Here is a 24,517-nt window from a genome sequence, read left to right as displayed (position 1 = left end):
CGAGCCCTTCCCGCAATCCTCCTTTTCTTGGACACCTACAGATATTAGTTCAATTTGCTGCTTAACAGCAGTGTCCCCATTTGGGACAAAGATTTCTTACAAAACCTTATGAGCTGCATAAATTCATCGAAATATTACAAACAGCTTATATTTTTCAGCAGTGCATCAGCTCTGCATTCTTTGTAGGTTCATGCCAAAACCACAACTTTATAAAATACTGGGATAATGCAAGAATGGATATCACCATCAAGAGTTTTTCTCTCAAATGTTGCTTTTAATTGGGTCTTAACTTCAGAAGATGAAGACCCCCACATCTGTCTTATCTTCATGGAACTCTTTTGTTGTAAGAGCTACCAGATAAGGCATACCTTCAAGCAGGTATTTTTTCGGTAAAATGACAGATCTCTGATGTAACATTCGATTCTGGGACATGCACCAAAATAGATGGTGCTGCAGCTCAAGTCGGCTTTCGATATGCTTTGATAATGTCCAATGTACAGACTTCCAAATCAGGCATATAGGAACAGACATAGCAGTCTAGTCCACACAAAAGGACTTAATTTTAAATTAACACAATATTACTGCAAACAAACCAAAATACTAAAAAACTCAACAATGAATTCAGCAAACTTATGAACTCAAAAGTAGTGCATGACTTCTCAGCAGTTTACTTCACACTTGAGGGGGGGAAAAAAATCAAAACTGACCTTATTGCAATGGCGCCCAATTCCCATAAGGAAGTTATCTGGTTTTATGTCTCTGTGGATAAAATTTTTTGTGTGTACATATTCAATTCTACTGATCATCTGCAAAACAAGAGAGGATATTAAACGTAAGCTACGAAAGTAAAATGTTAAACAGGATTACCCAACTTCCATCATTCACAACAAATCTTCCCTTCTACACAGTGGATCTAGTGCCTTGTACTTAACATGCTTACAGCAAGAAAAGCAAATTTGTTCTGGTGCTCCCTGAAACAGCAATCGTACCCCCTACAAAACTAAGCAACCTTTATTCTCGACCTATACCACAAGCTAAAAGCAAACAGTTTAAACACATAGTATTAGAAACAACTCTTGCTTTCTTAGATAGAGATCTAAATCCTTATTTTCCAGTACAAATCAAGATTTGTTTGATTTCCCTAGTACTATTTAAAACTGCAAGTACAACACCTGGTGTTTAACCACTATTTCTCCCATATAAATTATGTGCCACAGATATCTACATCTGTAAAGGATTTTTTTCTCCACAACTAAGTACAGCTGGCCAGTTAACTTACCAAAACTGTAGATATGCAAGTGTGGTCAATGCTGCAATCAACTGTAGGAAACTCTGCTGCAAGATGAGGTATGTCTGGCCATACTCAGAGCAGAGCATTAGCCTGCAGCTACATTACCCAGAAGCCATCACAAAGGTTTGACTTTTGTTGGTCAGGACAAACTGTGACAGATAAGGCACAGTAGAGGTCTGATTCATGGGCCGATCAAGCTATTTCACAGTACTGGCATCTTTATACTTAGGACTTCTACTGAAATCTTCAGAGTCCCAGGGATCCCTACAGTTCTCCTTAACCTTGCTTTTAGAAGGGGGTCCAGCTTCCTTGACAGCATGGCAGATAATGGCAAACTGGCTGCAAACCTCTGTTTGTTCAAGTAGTTGTACAGGTCAACTTGCCTTCTATTAATGATTTGAGAGTGAAATGTTGGCAGAGTCCACAAGCACAAATGTCTTCCTCCAACCAGAGACAATATTCACACTATGCCTATTTTTTTAATGAAACTAGCCCTCTGAAAGCATACTTGCCTCACTTAGGCAGCAAGCCCAACTCCTCCATATCAAGAGAATTCTGCAAAAGCACAAGCTCAAGGAAGCAGACATTAGCAATCAAAAACAGAAGCTTGTAGTATGACAGAAGGGTATGAGACACCCCACAATGCGGTGTTATCCGCTTGCTCTTTTGAACTGGGGACTAGTACTACACACTGATTGAATGCATTTCCCTGTATCTAGAATATGCAGCAAGAAATAACTGAACATAATTTTGTGTATGCTGCCTTTTATAACAGGAACATGGCAGCATATGAGGCAAAGGTGACATCAGCCTAGCTAGGGGAGAATAGGCTCTGAAAGTTTGGCCCGATGTCAGACTTCAGCCTACACTAGAATTCCCTGAGGTTACAACCACAAGACGGGATCAAAAACACAAACTCTGCTTGTGTTTAGTGGGAGAAGAGACAAATAAAATATATTCCAAAATGAAGTAACAAGCATATTATTACCTTATTAGCATACTGTCGCTCCATTTTTGGGTCCCTTTAGGATATTTCTGCAATAAGAATTTAGGTACTTGAGTATTACCGCAACCAGGTTCTAAACAAGTGGTTGTGCATGGTATAGATGGGTAAATACATGACTAAGTAAAACTGCAAAAGTGTTATGGTGTCAACTGCATGTAAATGGTTTGCGGACAGTAGTCGAAGTACCACATTTTAAACATGGAAGCCCGACTGATTTTTTCCCCTTCTAATGTGGTACAGGCATCTGGAGGCTTGACTCTAGGATGATGATCGCTTGAAGCACTGTGTGCTAAGATGCTTGGTTCCTGGCACAGGTTCCAGTCAAGTACTACCCTTCCCCAAGAACAGACTAAAAAACGTAGCTAGGCTTCCTTTTCAGAAACTATAGTGGGAGTTATCAGTCTGTGAATATCTAGGTTTTGCAGTTTCTGTGTTTTGGTTTGGCCTTGGGGGTAAACGGTTAAGCATTTCAATTTTAATCGAAATTAAAAATGCATGAAGGCAGTACATGATGCTTGTATGATGACTGTGTGCACTGAAATTCAGTGGTAACATTTCCCACATGTAGGAACTTGTTTTTCATAAAATTACTGCTACCAGAAAATTACAAGGTGCAGTACAACAGAACCTGGTTGCAATATGCAAGTACCAGAATTTATTCCCCCCACCCTCTGGGGAAAAATCAATCGTTTGGAAATTCCCAAATACCCGACCAAGATGCTGCTGGTGCCTTACTTTACAGTATGCAATTCTACATCCTCCTGAGGTATCTACCAGTTCACCCGCTTGCCACTAGTGAGCATATTCCTGTAAATGCAGATAATACACCACAGTAAAAAGTGCTGAGAATCCATATGTGCCCAGGCAGGGGGAATAACAACAGCAACTATAGGTAAAAGGTTCAATTATCCCACAAGTAGATGGTGAGACTGTACAGATGAGCCGCTGCTCTAGGCCAAAGCTCAGATGAAAGAGTCCTGGACAAAAACACATGCAAGGTACTTAGTGTTTGGCAAATACTGTTGTGTAACAGCAAAAACAACAGAACTGTCAATCCGCTTGGTGGTTGCTTATAAATTGCAAACCTTTCCCTCCTTGCAGCAAAAAAGGTAAAATATTCAGTCATCCAGAACTTATGCACTCTCTCATTGTAAAAACAGAGTGGCTGATGAACAGAAAAATCCAGTTTAAATGAAGGGCTTCTTTCACAGCTGTTTTCTGCCAGTGTCTGTCCATGGAGTGAAGGGCTTTCCCCATAGTTCCTGTTTTTACCAAGAAAGAGTACAGTTGTGTACCTACCATAAATGTAGATGTTAGAGTGTAGTCACTGTTGCAGTCATTACAATTGGGTTATCCTGCTGGCAGGCTACCCGCAGTCGGCCTGAATTCCAAAAGTCCTGGTCCGGCGTCGGTTGCTGTCACCTCCTCCCTGACGTCAGTGAGCCAGGGGTATGCATCCGACACCATTTTCTTCAGTTTTTCTTGCCCCAGATGTCAGGTGCCCCCAAAAGGGTAGGCTAATTTATGCCAATAAACATGCATGCAGTAAAGTAAAGCTCTACCTTCATCTACAAGCAAATACACCACATAGGTTGTATAGAACAGAGAAGTACAGATAATGCCCAGCAAAGGAAAGGGGGATGGTGGGTGGGTAACCTGGACTGCAACAGTGACTACACTCGAACATCTACATTTATAGTAGGTACACAACTATACTATGTTAATCGTGTTTCACTGTTGCAGTCATTACAATTGGGTAGAATCCCAAAGCTAAGGTTGGGCGGCTGGGGCTAAATAGGATTAGGAGAGGCTATGAGGCCCTGCAGAACTGCAGTGGCAAAGCCTGCTCTGGATTTAGAGTACAGAGGCAAGTGATAGTGCTTTGTAAAAGTGTGCACTGAACTCCAAGTTGCAGCCTCTAAGATGTCTTTGGTTGGTACTCCTCTGAGGAAGGCTGCTGAAGGGGCTGCTGCTCTGGTTGAATGTGGCCTAATCCCCTTAGGCAGTGATTTGCTATGCTGTGAATAGCAGAAATGAATGCAGTGGCCTATTCATTTTGAAATCGTCTGCTTTGAGATGGCCTTTCTTTGTGATCCTGCAGCATATGCCACTAGAAGTTGCTCAGTCTTTCTGAAAGCTTTGGTTCTGTCCAAGTAGAAGCGTAGCTGCCTGTGAATGTCCAAAGAATGCAGAAGTCTCTCACACTTATTCTGCTGGTTTGGATAAAAAGGTAGGTAAATGAATTGTTTGATTCAGGGCCACACTAGACACCACCTTAGGCATAAATGTCGGGTTTGTCCTCAGAGAAACCCTGTCCTGATGGAAAATGATAAAGGGTCCCACAGCAATGAGTGCCTGTAACTCTGAGACTCGTCTTGCAGAGGTTATTGCTATGAGCAGAGCTGTTTTCCAAGATAAGAATTTTATATCAGCTGTAGAGGCTGGCTCAAAGGGAGGCAGTGTGAGTTTTTCCAAGACATAATTTAGGTCCCATGCAGGTATTCGTGCTCTCCTTGGAGGTCTTTTGTTTTTGGCCCCTCTGAGGTATTGCCTTAGTAATGGATGAGAAAATAGAGGTGGTTCTGTATTGTAGTGAGCTGAAATGGCACAGGCATGAATCTTAATTGAGGAAAAGGATAGACCCTTGTCCAACATCTCAGTTAAGTATTGTAAAATCTGAGGAATATTTGGTACAATCGTGTCACTTCCTTGTGCCTGGTTCCAAGCACAGAATCTCTTCCATTTTTCTGCATAAGATTTTCTGGTGCTAGGCCTCCTGGCCTCCAAAATAACATCCATCACTGCTTTACACAGAGGTGTGTTTTGAATGGTTACATTATCTGCCATGCTGCCAGCTTTAAGGTCCTGAGATGGCTGTGCAGGATCTGACTGTTTTGTTGGGTCAATAAGTGAGGAATTTGAGGCAATGTCCAGGCTAGGCATTGGGACACGCTCTTTAGTATTGGGTACCACTGCTGTCTGGGCCAGTCTGGGGCAATCAGTATCATTTTTGGCTTCTCTTGTCTGACCTTTAGGAATACCCTGGGGAGGAGAAGCAGTGGGGGAAAGGCATATACTTAAGTTTTCCAGCTGAAAGATAGAGCATCCACTTTCCATGCTAGCTTGTGATAAGTCCTTGTGCAGAATTTCTGTAGTTGGCAGTTGTGACGCGAGGCAAATAGGTCTATGTCCGGGCATCCCCAGTTCCTTGTTATCATACTGAAGACTTGTGGATCCAATTTCCACTCGTGGGGATCCATTAGGTTTCTGCTTAATTCGTCTGCCAGAGAATTTATCCTTCCTGGCAGGTATTGTGCTTGCAGATGTACTTGGTAAGTCAATGCTGTGTCCCACAAAGTCATGGCTAGTCTGCAAAGGGGGGTAGGAATGTGTGCCTCCCTGCTTGTTCATGTACCACGACTGCAGTATTGTCCGTCTTTATCAATAGTTGTCCTGGATGAAGTAGATCCTTGAAGGCTGTCAGGGCATTTTGAACAGCTAGCATCTCTTTGTGATTGATATGCAGATGCATTTGGCTTGCAGACGATGTGCCCTGAATACATCTTCCTGCCATATGGGCCCTCCAGGCATAATCTGATGCATCTGTTGTTAATGTCTGCCTGGCTGTGGGTAAAACGAAAGGCTGTCCCTTGTTGTGGTGACAGGCCTCTGCCCACCATCGAAACTCCTGCTGCAGGCAGGGAATGAGGGTAATTATTGTTTCCAGGCTGTAGCAATGTTGAGCCCAAACACTTTTTAGATACCACTGTAGTTTCCTCATATGCAGTCTTGCATATGGAATTAGCAGAATGCAGGATGCCATGAAGCCCAAAGCCTGCAGAATTTTTCTTGCAGATAAAGTACAGTTTTGTACCTACCATAAATGTAGATGTTAGAGTGTACATAGTGCTGCAGTCTTCACACTTGGGTTATCCTGCCATCAGGCGGTCCCGCAGTCGGCTGAATCCCAAAGTCTTGGTCCGGCGTCGGTTGTCGTCGCTTCTTCCCTGAAGTCAGTGCGACAGGGGGATAAAAGAGGCAGCCGACGCCATTTTCTTCAGTTTTTCTTGCCCCAGATGTCAGGTGCCCCCAACTAGGAAGGCAATACAAATAACTGCAAAAATACCTTAGTAGATAAACAATAGTACTAGCTGTTAGCAAATACACCATATAGACATGCATCCAATAGATTGATGTACATGGAGTTATAACAAACACCCTGGTATGTAGAGGGGATGGTGGGAGGGTAACCTGGACTGCAGCAGTATATACACTCTAACATCTACATTTATGGTAGGTACAAAAAGTACAGTTTTGTACCTACCATAAATGTAGATGTTAGAGTGCTAATACAGCTGCAGTAATCACAGGGTTCTCTGCCGTCAGGCGGGTCCTCGGTCGGCCGAATTCCAAAGTCTAGGTCCGGCGTCGGTTGTTGTCGCTTTCTCTCCTGACGTCAGTGAGGCAGGAGGTATACAAGACACAGCCGACGCCATTTTCTTCAGTCTTTCTTGACCCAGATGTCAGGTGCCCCCAGAAGGAAGGCAATACATAAATTATATATATATATATATATATATATATATATATATATATATATATATATATACATACATACAAAGCAATATAATCAAAATCAGTAGTTGCAAGCAAATATACCATAGAAGGATAACCCAATCAGGTTGTATGAAGAGGGGTTAGGCCCTAGGCCTTTACCAAGAGGGGAAGGAGGAGGAAACTGTACTGCAGCTGTATTAGCACTCGAACATCTACATTTATGGTAGGTACAAAACTGTACTATGTTCATCGTGCATACAGCTGCAGTAATCACAGATGGGTAGAATCCCAAAGCTACGCACAGGGTGGTAGGCACTAGGTGGAACTGGGATGAGCCAGAATGCCCTGCAACACAACAGTGGCAAAGCCTGCTCTAGTCTTGGAATATAAAGGCAGGTGGTAGTGTTTGGTGAAGGTATGCACAGAACTCCCAAGTGGCTGCCTCCAAAATATCCTTGGTAGGAACTCCTCTGAGGAAGGCTGTAGAGGTAGCTGTGGCCCTGGTGGAGTGGGATCTGATGCCTGTAGGGACAGATTTTCCATGATAGGAGTAACAAAACCGTATGCAGTGGCCTATCCATTTTGAAATTGTCTGTTTGGTAACTGGCTTCCCTTGAGCTCCTACAGTGTAGGACACAAAAAGTTGTTCTGATTTCCTGAAGGGCTTTGTTCTGTCCAAATAATAACGTAGCTGTCTATGGATGTCTAAGGAGTGTAGCAGCCTTTCCCCTTTGTTTTGAGGATTGGGGTAAAAGGTAGGTAAGTGTATGGCTTGATTTAAAGCTACCCTGGATACCACTTTAGGCATAAATGACGGGTTGGTTCTAAGGGAAACCCTGTCCTGATGGAAGATGAGAAAGGGCTGCACAGACATGAGGGCTTGCAGTTCTGAAACCCTACGAGCTGAGGTAATGGCCAGAAGGAAAGCTGTTTTCCAGGACAAATATTGCAAATCTGTTGAGGCAGCTGGTTCAAAGGGAGGCAATGTTAATTTTTCTAGAATGTAATTAAGATCCCAAGCTGGTATTAGGTTCATAGGTTCATAGGTTTATACTAGGCTATCTGCCCGAGGGCATTTACAAGCCTAGCCCATCGTTTTGTGGCTTACGCCACCCCTTTAGTATGGGGAACTATACCCATTATTTTGCTGTGCCTCTGTCGAGCAGTGACACTGAGGTAATCCCTGGGGTATATCTGCGATCTCCCATCCATTGGTCAAGATTTCTCTTGAACAAGGCCAGCGAGGTGCTCTGCCTCACATGTACCGGGATTTTGTTCCACAGCATAGGGAGTCTTTGGGTAATGAATCTATCCCTCCAGCACGCTCTATTAATAGCCGTGTGCAGGTGTAAGGCGCCCGCCCTTGTGGCTCTGATGGATCTAGATTTTTGAGGTGAAGCATATTCATCAAATCTGGGTTTGACATGGCCTTGTATGTTAGGCAAAGGTCACCTCTGAGCAAGGGTAGCGACTGAATAGAGCTGGAGTTCTTTCAGTCGGGCAGCATAGGACAGATTTTGAGACCCTTTATCCTTTGGTGAGGAACTTTGTGGCCTCTCCAGCTGCTGCAGGTGTCGGGTCAGATACATCCCAAATGGGGCATTGTACTCAATCATTGGTCTGATGAGTGATGAGTAAAGGGAGACTATGACCTCCTTGATCTAGATGAGAATCCCTTCATGATAAGGTGGGCAATGTAGAAAGTCTTCCTAACTACTTTAGCTACATGGGTGTCGAATGACAGACTACTATCAACCTGGGTCCCCAGGTCCCTGATAACTTCTTCTGTGCTCAGTGGATTGCCACCTATTTGGTAGCTAGGGTAACCTTGTTTTTCCCAAAGGGTATGACTATGCATTTTTGGCATTTAACTTCAGGCCGTGGCTCTGGCACCAGTTATCCGCTTCTGTGAGACCCTTCTGAAGGATATCTGTGTCAGATGTGTTTTCTACTATGGCGCCCAGTTTGCAGTCATCTGCAAACTTTGTCAGCCATAACCCTCCTGTGTTTGCTTGTACTGAAAAGTAGATGCCAAACAAGAGTGGCCCAGGACTGAGCCCTGTGGGACACCACTTGTGACAGGTTTTGAGTCTGACATGGCGCCAGCAACTCTGACCCTGTGGGTTCTGTCACTCAGCCAGTTTGCAACCCATCTTGTGATGTATGGGTTAACATTTAAGCTGATGAGTTTTTCAATGATACCCGAGTGGGGTATTGTATCAAGGCCTTAGCCAGATCGAGGTAGGCTGTATGGACTGCCTTTCCCTCGCCAATGGCTTTGGTGACTGTTTCAAGAAGTCAACCAAGTTTAAAAGGCATGATCTGCCTTTGACAAAGCCAAACTGGGTTGGATCCAAAGTCTGCAAATTCCCTATGTCTTTATTTATGAGGTCCATTATGATCCTCTCCATGGCTTTGCAGATAAGGCTTGTCAGGCTAATGGGCCGGTAATTTCCAGGGTCGGTGGAGGCACCGCCTTTGTGAAGTGGGACCACAGTTGCAGTGCGCCACGCCCTGGGTACGATCCAGAGGTAAGACTTTGATTAAACAGCTGTCCTAGCTGTGGGTTTAATTCCTCATTGAGTTGTGGAGCACACAGCCGGGGACACCATCAGGTCCCATGGATGCTGTGTTTTTGCTTTGAGAGAGCAGTTCTCACTTGGGCGCTGGAGATGTTTGGGGGCTGCAATCGCTATAGATATCTCCTTTTGGGGGGAAGGGGGGAAGTTTGCACTGAACCTGTCAGCCAGTATGTTGGCAATGTCTGTAGGATCAGTAATCTTCACATCATTTTGAACTAGTTCTGAGCATATCTGGGAGTTTCCTCCTAGGTGTCTAACATAGCTAAAGAAGGCCTTATGATTGTCTTTTGAGTCTTTAGCTATTTTTCTCTCAAATTTGCTTTGGATGATTTTATGAGAGCTCTTAGTTTTTACTTATAGTGATCAAGGGTGTCTTACCTTTTAAGGATTTTGCTGTATCTTGTAGTAGCTTCCTCCTTTATTGTAGAGTTTGTTTATGGCTGGGGTCCACCAGACTGGACGCTTGCCTTTGGTACTAAGAGTCTTTGTTTTGTTTGGGATTGCCTTATCCATGCAGTCCTGCAGGTGCTGGTAGAAGGCGTCTGTAAGTGATTCAGCGGCTTGGGTACTGTTTTCCACCAGCTCGGGGCCTTAAAGGAGACCACACTAGTCTTTAGAAGTGTGAAGTCGGCTTTTGAGAAGTTCTTTACTGTGGTCTTTTTATTTCAGGTGGGGTGGGATGAGGACCTCCAGCGAGATTAGTTTGTGATCTGATCTCACCAGTGAGGGTATACTTCCGGTGTTGAACATTGTGCTCCCATGTTCGTGATGATGAGATCAAGTATGTTATCTCCTCTTGTGGGATGGTGACTAGTTGTTCCATGGCATTTGAGTTTATGAATTCCAGGAACTTTTGGGCTAGGGTGTTTGGGCTTGAGTAGTGTTCCCAGTCTATATTAGGGTAATTGAAGTCACCTAGTATGATGGTGTTTGGTGATACATTTATCCCTCTAGTGTTTTCAGGAAGGCCATGTGAGGTTCCTGAGTTTGTGAGGGTGGCCTGTAACATGCTACAATTTGCAGAGCAGTCTTGCCTATGGTTAATTGCACCTGGATGGTCTCCGATGCATCGTGCGTTGCCACCAGTCTTGAGGTGTGGGTGTCCTTAATGAATATGGATACCCCTCCTTTCTTGGTATTGTCCGGATTTTGGGGCCGGAACGCATGATATGAGGTAAAACCTGATAGCTGGGGTGCTCTCAGGAGCCTTGAACCAGGTTTCTGTCACAGCACAGACATCGATGTTCTCCATACTGAGAAGGGCCTCGAGTGCGTGCATTTTGAGATTGAGACTTCTGGCATTGAGCAGCATTACCCTTAGTTTTTTCCTTTTGTGTTCTAGGGTGGTAGGTTTAGAATTTGAGCCTTGCCTAAAAAGGCACTATGGGGGTGGCAAGAGCCTTTGCCAATATCCGAATCCCAGGGTGACAGGTGCAAGCGCCCCTTGCGAAGCAGCGTGGCTTGTCCAGCATGTCATCCCAGGCAGACAGATACTGGATCCCTTTGAATGACACCAGTGTTTAAGCCAATTGTTAAAGCTGATCATCTTATCTCTGTATTGTGGCATCACTCTTGGTGAAGGTAGGATACTGCTCAAGGTCAGGGTCATACCTGCCTGGGCTACATAGTCAGAGAGCTCCTCAATGTCTCTTTTCATGTAGTCCAAGGAGGTACGCCTCAGGTCGCTTACACCAGCGTGACAATGACTGAGTCATATTTGTACTTGCTGTTGAGAGACCTGAGTGCTTGCTATGTGGCGGATTCTAGCGCCCGACAGGCAGCTTACTGTGACCTTCTCCTTACTCAGTCTGGTGAGCGGGACATCAGTGTGTCTGACTATGGAGTCACCAATGACTAGTGTGTCTGGCATTGTGTTTGGCCTTAAGGGCTGTGACTGTTTGACACTCTGACTGTGAGGTCTATGTGTTGCAGGTGTTGTGTTCTGAGGTGGTGGTTGTTTGGGTGTCTGCTTTGGTGGCCTCTGCTGTTTTGGTAGATTTTTGATCAGAGCCTCTGAGTATGTCTTTGTGTGTTTATGTGTATGATTTGAGGTTGTAATGGTGCTATGTGAGACTGGGTCTATAGTGTGTGTGGTAACCTTCTCCTCCTGACTGGTCTTGCCAGTCCTGTGTTGAGAGAGCTCAGCCTCCAGTTTGGCCGTATAGTTGCATCTGCATGTATTTGTGTTTTGTGGTAGGAGGAGAGGGTTGTCTGTACATGAGGCAATTGTAACATTGCCTCAGTATTCCCAGGTTCACCAGCTGAGCAGGAGAGGACACTAGCAACTGATCCCCATGCTAGAAGGATAGACAAAAACTTTAAAAAGATTCAGGGGACGTGGGTGACCGAGAAATGGGGGTTACCTTTTGGGGTACTATCTATGACAAGAGTGCCGTATCAAGGTAATAAGTACTGTAGGAGCAAGTGCTAGGTTTAACAGATAGAGAATAGTCTACTTGGAGTCAAGTGGAGATGATCTTTTTAGTTATAGGATAAGCTGATTAGATCAGTAGTATAGTTCGAGGAAGGTAGTTTAAGGGAAAATTTGAAGAGTGGACTTTAGGTAGCCAATAGTTTAAACCTGCCAACCGGCGCTGCCCTAGTGTGCAACAGTGGCAGCTCCGCTTAAATCAAGGCTTAATCGCTTTATACCAGGGGCTGGAAAAGCTAGAAACTGGCCCAAAGCGACCAATAAACTACTAGTTACTGGCTGAAACCTCACAAAACTGGACAAAGGCAGCTCAATGCTTCCCACTCCCACTGGTAAGCAAGGTAACTTCCTCTCGCCCAAATAAGGCAAGGAAACAGTACACAGGAACTACAACTAAAGCCCAGGAATCAGCAACTCTGAAACTGGACTAAACTAGTAAAGCAGAAAAACAAGAGATATTTTTTTCTTTTTTTTTTTTTTCTTTTTTTTTTTCCCAGAACAGGCAGAAACAGGTACAGCAAACACTTATAAATGCTATGAATCAGCTACTACAGCTTACACAGAAGAATTTGCTACAAATACAGTCAAATAGTAACAAACAAGGATTCCAAGTGCAATATTAAGTTAAATGCAGTAAAAACAGCTTCAGTGTAACAGAAAGGCAGGCAAAATACAGTCGCTAGGTATTCAGATGTGGAAAGCAACAAAATTATACTTAGTATCAAGAAAAGTCGCTTATTCAGCTCAGAAGGGCAGAGTCCAGCCTCCTCCCACAAGAGTGCAGACCGCAATCCTTCCTAACGTAAAATAACTGGCCTGAAGCCCAAGTGCTTAAACCAGAACTAATACACTTTTAGAATAACAGACACTGAGCTCTCAATCAGCAGTTCCTAACCTAGAAGGATGTAAGCTGCCTGTCCTGCCACCACAGTGCAGGCCACAAACCTTCCTAATGTAAAACAACTGGTCTGAAGCCCAAGTGCTTAATCCAAAAGACTTAGAAATGATAGCTACACTTTAATCAAGTTACTACCAGCAGTAATAAATACAACTGAATACTTTAAAAAATGCCTGGATTAGTGCTCAAGTTATACAAACAAAGCTAGATTCAGCAGGTCTGGATCTAGTCTATGCCAAACGAGGTGTACCAATTTCAGTAAGAAGCAGTTCAAATATGCAGGCACTATAAGCTTTAACCAGAAATTCCCAGCTCAGAAGGACAGAGTCCAGCCTCTCCTCCCACAAGAGTGCAGAACACGAACCCTCTTAATGTAAAATAACTGGCCTCAAGCCCAAGTGCTTAAACCAGAATTAATACACTTTTATTGGCTGTTTCCTTGGTGGTCTTATATTCTTAGCCCCTCTGAGGAACTGTCTTAAGAGTGGATGAGAGAATAAGGGTGGATCCGTGTTGAATTCTGCAGAAATGGCTGAGGCATGGATTTTTATGGAGGAAAATGAAAGTCCACTGTTCAGCAGCTCAGCTAAATACTGTAATACCAGAGGCAAATTCAGTTTTCTAGGATCCTGGCCTTTTTTCTCATTCCAAGAGCAAAACCGTTTCCATTTTGCGGAGTAAGCCTTTCTAGTAGATGGCCTTCTGGCCTCCAAAATGACATCCTGCACCTCTTTGGGGAGTAGGGTCTGTTGTGGTGTTAAGGAATTTTCCATGCAGTGAGATTGAGTGTTTTCAGCTGACTGTGAAGAGTTTTGCAGCTGTGCTGAGTCAGCAGAAGAGGCATTAGAGGTAGGGACCAGGGAGGAGTATGTGTTAGGCTCCTCAGGAGTGGGTACCAGTGTTGCCTTGGCCAGTCTGGAGCAATCAGTATCATCGTCGGTCTGTCTGCTCTTGCTTTCAAGAGCACCTTGGGCAGAAGAGGTAGAGGTGGGAAAGCGTAAACTGTCCATGCTGTCCAACTGAATGAAAGGGCGTCCACTCTCCAGGCCTTTGGATGAAAGGTCCTTGAACAAAACTTTTCCAATTGATGATTCCTGTGGGAGGCAAAGAGATCTATGTCTGGCCTCCCCCACGCTTGGATTATCTTTGTAAACACTTGAGGATGCAACTTCCATTCGTGCGGATCTGTCATATTTCTGCTTAGATTGTCTGCCAGCGTGTTTTCCAAACCTGGCAAGTACTGTGCTTGAAGTTCGATTTGCCATTCCAGAGCCAAGTTCCAAAGTGTCATGGCTAGTCTGCACAGGGTGTATGAATGTGTTCCTCCTTGTTTGTTTATGTACCACATTACTGTGGTGTTGTCTGTTCTTATCAATAATTCTCCTGGATGCAGGAGGTCCTTGAAAGCTGTAATTGCATTTATCACTGCTAGCATTTCTTTTTGATTGATGTGAAGGTGCTTTTCCTTTTGGGACCATTTGCCCTGAATGCACCTGCCTGTCATGTGCCCCCCCCAGGTATAATCTGAGGCGTCTGTTGTGATTACTTGATTTGCTTGAGGCTTGCAGAATGGAAGACCTGTGTTTGTTTGACATGCTTGGGCCCACCATAGAAATTCCTTTTGCAAACATGGAATTATTGGTATTATTGTTTCCAAACTGTGGCTGTGTTGAGACCATAGGTTCTTTAGGTACCATTGAAGTTTCCTCATATGCAACTTTGCACATGGGATCAAAAGAATGCAAGATGCCATGAAGCCCAGAGCCTGCAGGATTTTCCTTGCAGTAAGCCTGGTACATTTTGCTAGTATTTTGAAGTACTGAGTTAGTTGCCCCTGTTTTTCTGTCGTAAGATAGGCCCATCTGGGTGTTTGTGTCCAAGTTGGCACCCAGGAAAGTTATTTTCTGAGATGGTGTTAGCCTGGACTTCTCTTTGTTGATTGTGTATCCCAGAGAATGCAGTAACAGTGTTACATAAGCCAGATGTTCCAGAAGTGTGTGCTTGCTGTCCGCTTGGATCATGCAGTCGTCCAAATAAGGGTAAATTTGTATCCCTTGAAGTCTGCAGTAGGCAATTACTGATGCCAGGCATTTCGTGAATACTCTGGGCGCAGTAGATAAGCCAAAGGGCAATGCAGAGAACTGATAGTGGATTGAACCTGCAAGAAATCTGAGGTATCTTCTGCAGCTTTGTCTGATTGGGACATGCAGGTATGCCTCCTTGAGGTCCAATGTTACCAGCCAAAACTCCTTGCCCAGCATGGGAAGAAGCTGCTGTAATGTGAGCATCTTGAATTTTGGTACGAGTAAGAATGTGTTTAGGATGGAGAAGTCCAAAATGGGTCTCCAATCGGTTCCTTTCCTTGGTACCAGAAATAGCCTGGAATAAAAACCTTGACCTTGTTCGTGAGTAGGTACCTCTTGAATAGCTTTCATGTCTATGAGCTTTGAAATTTGTAGTTGTGCCTCTGCCCTTTGTGTGGCAGGTTTGGCATGCCTCTCATTTTTGGAAGAGTGTGGAAATGAAATCTGTAGCCTCTGTTTATAACGTCCAGGATCCATTTGTCTGTTGTGACAATATGCCAATTTCTTGTAAATAATACCAGCTTTCCTCCCAAGGGTGCTGCCAGCTGAGACTTGCTTGGCATGGAAAGGAGGGAGTCATTGGGTTTGTTTCCTGTATTGTTGTGCACTGTCTTCGCCACCTTTTGGTGCTGGAGATTGCCATTGCCTGCCTCTATATGATCCTTGTGATTGTCCTCTGCCCCTTGTGCGCCTGTATCTACCTCTTTGGGGCTTGTCCGTGGCTGGAAAGGACCAGTTTTTAGAAGGCCAGTTTCTGCTAAAACGTGGTGGTTGAACCTGTAGAAAAGCTTTGACAGTTTGCATAGATTTGGCTTTTTCTTCCATTTTCCGTAGTATCTCCTCAGCATTAGTACCAAATAGCACACCCTTTTGTAAAGGAGCATCTAGAAGTTTAGCTTTCACATGATCAGGCAAGATTTGTTCTCTAAGCCAGGCATGTCTACGAATGACTGATCCTGTAACAGCAGCTCTACTTGAGGCCTCTAGCGCATCATAGCCACATTGCAAGGTGTGTTTACCCACTTGTTCTGCACTATGCATCACATCCTGCAACTCCTTCAAATCTGGTTGTTCAGGTTGAGACATTTTATTTCTTAATTGTGATAACAAAAACTGCTGATATTTAAGCATATGAAACTGACAATTTAAGGACCTCATGGCTAGGGTGGCCGAGGTATATACCTTTTTTCCCCACCTTTCTAAGGATCTTGACTCTCTTTCGGAAGGTAGTGGATTCTTAGCAGTAGAGGCCTTCATTCCCTTGGGGCCTTGAGAAATGGTTTCAGGATCAGCATTATGGCTTTTGTAAAGAAATTGGTGAGAGTTAGGAACTCTGTAGTACCTATCAGGCTTGACTGGGGCAGGAGGCAGGGAATCCAGATTAAGGCAAGCCTCCGAATAAACATCATCAAGTATGTCCAAGACAGGAGGTATCGCCAGAGGTCTGTGTTGAGGTAATAAAAGAAATTCCCTAAGTCTTTTCTTAGAATCAGAAAAGTCTTGGCCTTCCCAATGGAAGTGTTCCCTCAAAGTGTGCAAGGTTTCCCCAAAAGAAAAATCCTCAGGAGGAGAAACAGAAGGAATGGACTGCTCTGCATCAGAATCTTCAAAAGGGGAGAAAGAGTGTTCCTCTACATCAGAATGTTCTGAAAAAATGGAGCCCTGATCAGAAGAGGGAGAATCTTCCTCCACTCTGAATCTCTTGTCTGGAGGGGGTTGGGAACCCCTGATAAGAGTAATTAAATCCTCAGCCATTTTAAGCATCTGCTTTTTAGGCATGGGGCCTGGAGATGGGCCCTGTGCAACAGGCCTCTTGGGATGCCTGGCTGATTTGGATTTAGTAAAGGCCTTAATGGAAAAGGAAGATGAGGGTCTAAAGACCCCATGGGTGGAAGTGGACCTGTCCACATTAGGAGGCTCAACGCTCACAGTGGCTTCGGTGGTTTAGTCTGGGTGAAGGCCGAGGTACCTGCGGTCTCGGTTACAGAAGACACCGCAAAAGAAGTGTCGTCGGTAGTCAGGGACTGCATAGGCGTCTCGCTGAGAACCGGACCACGTGTAGCCGGTTTTGGCGTGGTGCCGGTGGGGACCGTGGACCTCGCGTGCCGGTCCTTGTCCTTGCGTTTTCTGGACAAAACGGTAGTCGGAGTCTCCGACGACATTTTATAATCAAAGGCTTTACCAAAAAAGTGTTGAGCGAACTCCGCCCGACGCTTAATAGTGCGTTTATTGAAAGTAGCGCAAAAGCGACCGCCCGAGACGTCGTGGTCTGGGCCTAAACAAGGTATGCAGAGGGAATGGAAATCCTTATGCGGTATTTGCTTCCCACAAGAAATACAATTGTTAACTTTTTCTGACATCGGTCTGAGGCAAGAAAAGTTTCCCCAACGGGGTACTTAGCTTTAATGAAGACTTTGGTTTCCAATTTTTTATAAATTCAGGAGCTGGCCGACCGGCACTTGCGAACTGCTTCTGCTTCGGGCACCACGCGGCAAAAAAGACTGAAGAAAATGACGTCGGCTGTGTCTTATATACCTCCTGCCTCACTGACGTCAGGAGAGAAAGCGACGCCGGACCTAGACTTTGGAATTCGGCCGACCGAGGACCCGCCTGACGGCAGAGAACCCTGTGGTTACTGCAGCTGTATGCACGATGAACATCTGTACTATGTTCATCATGTTATACTGCTGCAGTCATCCCACTTGGGTTGAATCCCAAAGCTATGGATGGGTGGCTGGTACTAAACTGGGTTAGGTGAAGCTAGGATGCCCTGCAGAACTGCAGTGGCAAAACCAGCTCTGGTTTTTGAGTATTATGGAAGGTGGTAGTGCTTGGTAAAGATGTGCACTGAACTCCAAGTAGCTGCCTCCAGAATGTCCTTGGTTGGAACCCCCCTGAGAAAGGCTGCTGAGGTTGCTGTAGCCCTGGTAGAATGGGACCTAATATTAACAGGCACTGCTTTCCCATGGTGCAAGTAGCAAAAGCGGATACAATGTGCTATCCATTTGGAGATGGTCTGTTTTGAAATAGCCTTTCCTTGTGAACCTGCAGCATAGGATACAAAGAGTCGGTCAGTTTTTCTGAAGGTCTTTGTCTTATCCAAAAAGTAACGTAGCTGTCTGTGAATGTCCAAAGAGTGAAGGAGTCTTTCTCCTGTATTCTGGGGGTTTGGATAAAAGGTGGGTAAATGAATGGTCTAATTCAAAGCCACACTGGATACTACCTTTGGCATAAATGTAGGGATAGTTCGTAAAGAGACTCTGTCCTGATGGAAAATGATGAAATGTTCCACTGCCATAAGTGCCTGTAGTTCTGAGACCCTGCATGCTGAGGTGATAGCCAGCAACAGAGCTGTTTTCCATGACAAGTATTGTAGTTCTGCTGAGAAGGCTGGTTCGAAAGGAGGCAGTGTTAATTTTTCTAAAACGAAGTTGAGGTCCCAAGCTGGTGTTGGGGGTTTTCTGGGGGGTCTTATATTCTTAGGGTCTTATATTCTTAGCCCCTCTGAGAAACTGCCTTAGTAAAGGGTGTGAGAATATGGGAGGATCCATATTATATTGAGCTGAAATGGCTGAAGCATGGATCTTAATGGATGAGAAAGAAAGGCCTTTGTGTAGCATCTCAGTTAAGTATTGCAGTATTTGAGGAATGTTTGGTATCCAAATGACATTCAGGACGTCCTTTGAGGGAAGTGTTGGATTGATAATTCAAGGTATTCTCCATGCAGCTAAATTTAAAGTCCTGAGCTGACTGTGAAGGATCTGAAAGTTTTGCTGAGTCAACAGAAGTGGGAGTTGAGGTAAGATCCATGGAGGGCTGTGAGTCAAGGTCCTTAGTAATGGGTACCAGTGCTGACGTGGCCAGTCCGGAGCAATGAGGTCTCTCTGATCTGACTTTCAGTAATACCTTGGTCAAGAGAGGTAGTGGTGGGAAGGCACAGACTGTCAATGCTGTCCAACTGAATGATAGGGCGTCCACTTTCCAGGCTAGGGAATGATAAGTCCTTGTGCAAAATTTCTGTAGTTGGCAATTGTTGGGGGAGGCAAATAGATCTATGTCTGGGCGTCCCCACTTTTGAGTTATCATTGAAAATACTTGTGGGTGTAGTCTCCACTCGTGAGGATCTGCCAAATTTCTGCTTAATTCGTCTGCCAATAGGTTTTCCTTTCCTGGCAGGAATTGTGCTTGCAGTTGTACTTGATAAGTCAATGCTGTGTTCCACAAGGTCATTGCCTGTCTGCATAAAGGGTAGGAGTGTGTTCCTCCCTGTCTGTTTATGTACCACATAACTGTGGTGTTGTCTGTCCTTAGTAGTAGTTGTCCTGGATGCAAGAGGTCCTTGAAGGCTGTCAGTGCATTTTGCACAGCTAGCATCTCCTTTTGGTTGATGTGTAGATGCATTTGTTTTGCAGACCATTTGCCCTGTATGCACTGTCCTGCCATGTGTGCTCCCCAGGCGTAGTCTGAAGAATCTGTTGTCATAGTTTGGTTTGCTGGAAGTAAGACAAAAGGAAGACCCTTGTTTATTTGACATGCTTGAGCCCACCATAGGAACTCTTTTTGAAGGCAGGGAATGAGAGGTATTACTTGTTTCGAGGCTGTGCCTGTGTTGAGTCCATACACTTTTCAGGGACCATTGTAATTTCCTCATATGCAGCTTTGCATGTGGAATTAGTTGAATGCAGGATGCCATGAACCCCAATCCCTGCAGGATTTTCCTTGCAGTGAGCTGGGTAAAAGTTGCCATCTTTTTGAAGTACTGAGTCAGTTGTTTTTGTTTGTCTGGCGTGAGATAAGCCATCTGGGCCGTTGTATTTAAGCTGGCACCCAGGAATATTATGTCTTGTGACTTCTTTTTGTTTACCGTGTACCCTAGGCAACTTAGCAGCTTTGTTACAAATGCCAGATGCTGTAATAGAATGGCCTTGCTGTCCACTTGGATCAGGCAGTCATCCAGATATGGATAAATTTGTATTCCTCGTTGTCTGCAGTATGCAATTACTGATGCCAGGCATTTCGTAAATACTCTGGGCGCAGTAGATAAGCCAAAGGGCAATGCAGAGAATTGATAATGCGTTGTACCTGCCAAAAATCTGAGGTATCTTCTGCAATCTTGTCTGATAGGGACATGCAGGTATGCCTCTTTGAGGTCCAACGTTACCAGCCAAGACTCCTTGCCCAGCATGGGAAGAAGCTGCTGTAGTGTGAGCATTTTGAATTTGGGTACCTCCAGGTATGTGTTTAGAATTGAGAGGTCTAAAATGGGTCTCCAGGCTTTGTCCTTTCTTGGTACTAGAAATAGTCTTGAGTAAAAACCTTGACCTTGCTCCTTTGTAGGTACCTTTTGAATTGCTTTCATATCCATGAGAGCTGAAATTTGCGTTTGTGCCTCTGCCCATTGGTTTGGAGGCAGATTTGGCATGCCCCTCATCTGTGGTAAAGTGTGGAAATGAAATCTGTAGCCTCAGGTAATAATATCCAGAACCCATTTGTCCTTTGTTATGATATGCCAATTTTGTGGAAATAGAGCCAGTTTTCCTCCCAAAAGTGCTGCCAGGGCAATTTTGCTTGGCAGGCGAAGAGGGAAGTCATTGTGTTTGTTTCCTGAAGGGTTGAGATCTTTCGTCTCCACCTCTTTGAGCTGTTGTATGCCATTGTCTAGGCCTGAAAGAACCTTGTGGCTGTCCTCTGCTCCTTGGGCGTCTGTACCTACCCCTTTGGGGTCTGTCTGATGCAGGAAAGGACCAGTTTTTTGATGGCCAGTTTCTGCTGAAACGAGGAGGTTGTACCTGTAAAAAATCTTTAACTGTCTGCATAGATTTTGCCTTTTCTTCCATTTTCTTTAAAACTTCCTCTGCTTTGACACCAAATAACACATCTTTCTGCAATGGAGCATCCAATAACTTTGCTTTGACATGTTCAGGTAAGGCTTGCTCTTTTAGCCAAGCATGTCTACGTATTACAGATCCTGTGACAGCTGCTCTACATGAGGCTTCCAATGAATCAAAACCACACTGTAAGGTATGCTTTCCCACCTGTTCTGCTGCATGCAGCAAATCCTGCATCTCTTTGAAATCAGGTTGATCTGTCTGAGGGATCATTTTCTGCTTTAACTGTGTAATCAAGTACTGCTGGTATTTTAGCATGTGGAATTGGCAGTTTAAGGCCCTCATGGCCAAAGTGGCAGACGTATACACTTTCTTCCCCCATCTTTCTAATGCTCTAGAATCTCTTTCAGAAGGTAGTGGATTCTTAGCAGTAGAAGCCTTAACCCCTCGGGACCCTGGGAAATGGTTTTGGGGTCTGCAACAGGGCTTTTATATAGAAACTTATGAGAATCAGGAACTCGGTAGTATCTGTCTGGTTTAGCTGGTGCAGGAGGTAAGGAATCTCAGTTTAGACTAGATTCGGTGTAAACATCATCCAAAATGTCTAAAACTGGAGGAATTGCAAGGGGTCTATGCTGTGTAAGAAGAAACAACTCACGGAGTCTTTTCTTAGAGTCAGAGTAATCTTGGCCTTCCCCAGTGGAAGTATTCCCTCATGGTGTGTAAAGTTTCCCCAAAAGAGTAGTCTTCGGGGGGGGGGGGAAACAGAGGGAATGGACTCTTCAGCATCTGAGTCTTCATAAGGAGGGAAGGAATAATCCTGGTCCTCAGAGTTAGCTGAGGAAATGGATTATTGGCCAGGGGAAGGATAATCTTCTTCCAGTCTAGGCCCTTTGTCAGGAGGGGGTTGTGAACCCCTGATAAGGGTAATTAAATCCTCAGCCATCTTAAGCATCTGTTTTCTAGGCATAGGGGCCTGTGGGGGGGGGGTCTGTGGACCTGGTTTCCTAACTTTTAAGGGGGCTTTAAGTTTAGCATAAGACTTAATAGAGATAGTTGTCGGTTTGAAGACCTTCAGAAACCGAAGGCCTGTCCAAAATCTCCGGATCACCGTCAGGGTTGGCGTCTGAGGGGTGAGATGGAACCGGCCCCTGAGGCCCAAGCTGATTCGGTCTGGGAGGCTGTCAGAATTTCTAAATCAGCAGCAGTCAGGGGCTGCGTAGGCGCCACGCTGAAAACCGGAGATCCGGCGACAGGCCTTGCTGAGGCCTCGGTATCTGGTCTTGGTTGCCTGTCCTTATCCTTGCGTTTTTTAATCATTGCTGATGTCGGTTGCTCCGACATGCTATAGTTAAATTTTCTGCCAAAATAATGTCGTGCGAAATCTGCCTGACGCTTGATTGTACGTTTGTTGAACCTAGCACAAAACCAACAACCAGAGACGTCGTGGTCTGGGCCTAGGCAAGGAATACAATAAGAATGAAAATCCTTATGAGGTATTTGCTTCCCACAAGAAATGCAATTATTAACTTTGTCTGACATCGGTCTGAGGCAAGAAAAGTTTCCCCAACGGGGTATTTAGCTTTAGAGAAGACTTCAGGCTGAAATTCAATTCGAAAATCTCAGGAGCTAGCCAACCGGCACTTGCGAACTGCTTCTGCTTCGGGCACCGCGTGGCAAGAAAGACTGAAGAAAATGGCGTTGGCTGCCTCTTTTATCCCCCTGTCGCACTGACATCAGGGAAGAAGCGACGACAACCGACGCCGGACCAAGACTTTGGGATTCGGCCGAATGCAGGACCGCCTGACGGCAGGATAACCCAAGTGTGATGACTAAAGCAGTATAACACGATGAACATCTGGGTCTTTGTTGCCAACATTTTGAAATAACTAGTCGTCTTTGTCTGGCGTGAGATAAGCCATCTGGGCAGTTGTATTTAAGCTTGCACCCAGGAATATTATCTCGTGAGGGTACTAGTTTTGATTTATTTTCGTTTACTGTGTACCCTAGGCATGTTAGTAATCTTTTTACAAACGCCAGATGCTGTAGTAAAATGTCCTTGTTCTCTGCTTGAATAAGGCAATCGTCCAAGTAAGGATAAATTTGTATTCCTCTTTGTCTGAAAAATGCAATTACTGGTGCCAGGCATTTTGTGAAGACCCCGGGCGCAGTATGTAAGCCAAAGGGCAGTGCAGAGAATTGGTAGTGCATTGAGCCAGCAATAAATCTGAGGTTTCTTCTGCATGAATGTCGGATTGGGACATGCAGGTATGCCTCTTTTAGGTCTAAAGTCACAAGCCATGCCTTCTTGCCCAGCATGGGCAGAAGCTGCTGCAGAGTCAACATTTTGAATTTCGGAATATCCAGAAATGTGTTTAGAATAGACAGGTCCAGTACTGGACTCCTGCATTCTCCTTTCTGGGTACCAAGAAGAGTCTTGAGTAAAATCCTAGTCCCTGCTCTTGCGGTGGCGCTCGCTGTATGGCCCTCATGTCCATGAGGGCTGAAACTTGTTTTTGAGCCTCTGCCCATTGATTGTGTGGCAGGTCTGGCATTCTGTTTGCCCTTGGCAGTGTGTGAAAATGGAACCGGTAGCCTTGAGAGACTATATTCAGGACCCATTTGTCCTGGGTGATCATGTGCCAATTTTATGGAAAAAGTGCTAGTTTTCCCCCTAAAGGGGCTGCCAGAAGTGCTTGGTGCTGGCAGGGGAAAGTCGTTGAGACTGTTTCCTGTATGGCTGTGATTGATCTTCTCCGCTTTTGGAGGTAGAAGCACCCCATTGTTTAGGTCTGTATGAGCCCTGGAGCTGGGATCTGCCTCTGGGGCTTCTGTGTCTGCCGCTTTGTGGCCTGACACTGGAAAGGACCAATTTTTTTGCAGGCCAGTTCCTGCTAAATCTGGGAGGTTGTACTTGTAAGAAATCCTTGACTGTTTGCATTGATTTAGCTTTGTCCTCCATTTTCTTCAACAACTCTTCTGCTTTAACACCAAACAAGGTATCATGCTGTAATGGAGCATCTAATAATTTTGCTTTAACATGATCAGGCAGATTCTGTTCCTTTAACCAAGCATGCCTCGTAATGACAGAACCCATAACAGCAGCCCTGCAGGAGGCCTCCAGAGAATCAAAACCACATTGCAAAGTATGCTTTCCCACTTGTTCAGCTGCATGCAATAAATCCTGCATTTCTTTGTTTTCTGCACATTCAGAATTTGTCAACATTTTCTGTTTTAGTAGTGACATAAGATATTGTTGACATTTAAGCATATGAAACTGACAATTTAAGGCCCTTACAGCCAAAGTAGCAGAAGTGTAGATCTTTATCCCCCCATCTGTCCAGGGCCCTAGAATCCCTATCAGAGGGGATTGGGTTTTTTGCAGTGGACACCTTGACCCCCTTTGGGACCCTGAGATATAGTTTCTGGGTCAGCAGCAGGGTTTTTATAAAGAAATTTATGTGAATCAGGAACCCTGTAGTATCTGTCTGGCTTAACAGGAGATGGAGGTAGAGAGTCAGGAGTGAGACTGGACTCTTATAAATACATCATCTACAATGTCTAAAACAGGAGGAATAGCAAGAGGCCTGTGCTGATGTAGTAAAAGAAAATCTGAGCCTTTTCTTAGATTCTGAGTAATCTTGGCTCTCCCAATGAAAATGCTCCCTCACAGTATGCAGGGTCTCCCCAAAAGAATAATTTTCAGGAGGAGAGGCTGAAGGGATAGATTCTTCAGCATCCGAATCCTCATAAGGAGGAAGAGAGTATCCCTGTTCAGAAGAGGAATCAGAGGAAATGGAAACCTGATCTGAAGATTCATATTCTGTCTCTTGCCTAGGT

The 24,517-nt window shown here is 44.7% G+C and overlaps 1 protein-coding gene across 4 annotated transcripts in view; it reads right to left on the bottom strand.

Annotated features, from left to right (window-relative positions):
* The window catches only part of CSNK1A1 (casein kinase 1 alpha 1), a 1,314,414-nt gene that overhangs the window by 984,389 nt on the left and 305,508 nt on the right, over positions 1–24,517 (bottom strand). For 3 of the 4 annotated variants that reach the window (XM_044067739.1, XM_044067736.1, XM_044067737.1), the window contains exon 4: positions 708–806. The exons of the other annotated variant lie outside the window; for it this stretch is intronic. In XM_044067739.1, the coding sequence (XP_043923674.1) occupies positions 708–806 (99 nt within the window). The remainder of the gene's footprint in view (positions 1–707; positions 807–24,517) is intronic. 4 annotated transcript variants of the gene reach the window in all.

This window comes from Protopterus annectens, chromosome 3.part1 (assembly GCF_019279795.1).
Source record: "Protopterus annectens isolate FY-2018-M chromosome 3.part1, PAN1.0, whole genome shotgun sequence".
NCBI lineage: Eukaryota > Metazoa > Chordata > Ceratodontiformes > Protopteridae > Protopterus > Protopterus annectens.
This window is presented reverse-complemented; position numbering and strand designations above follow the sequence as displayed.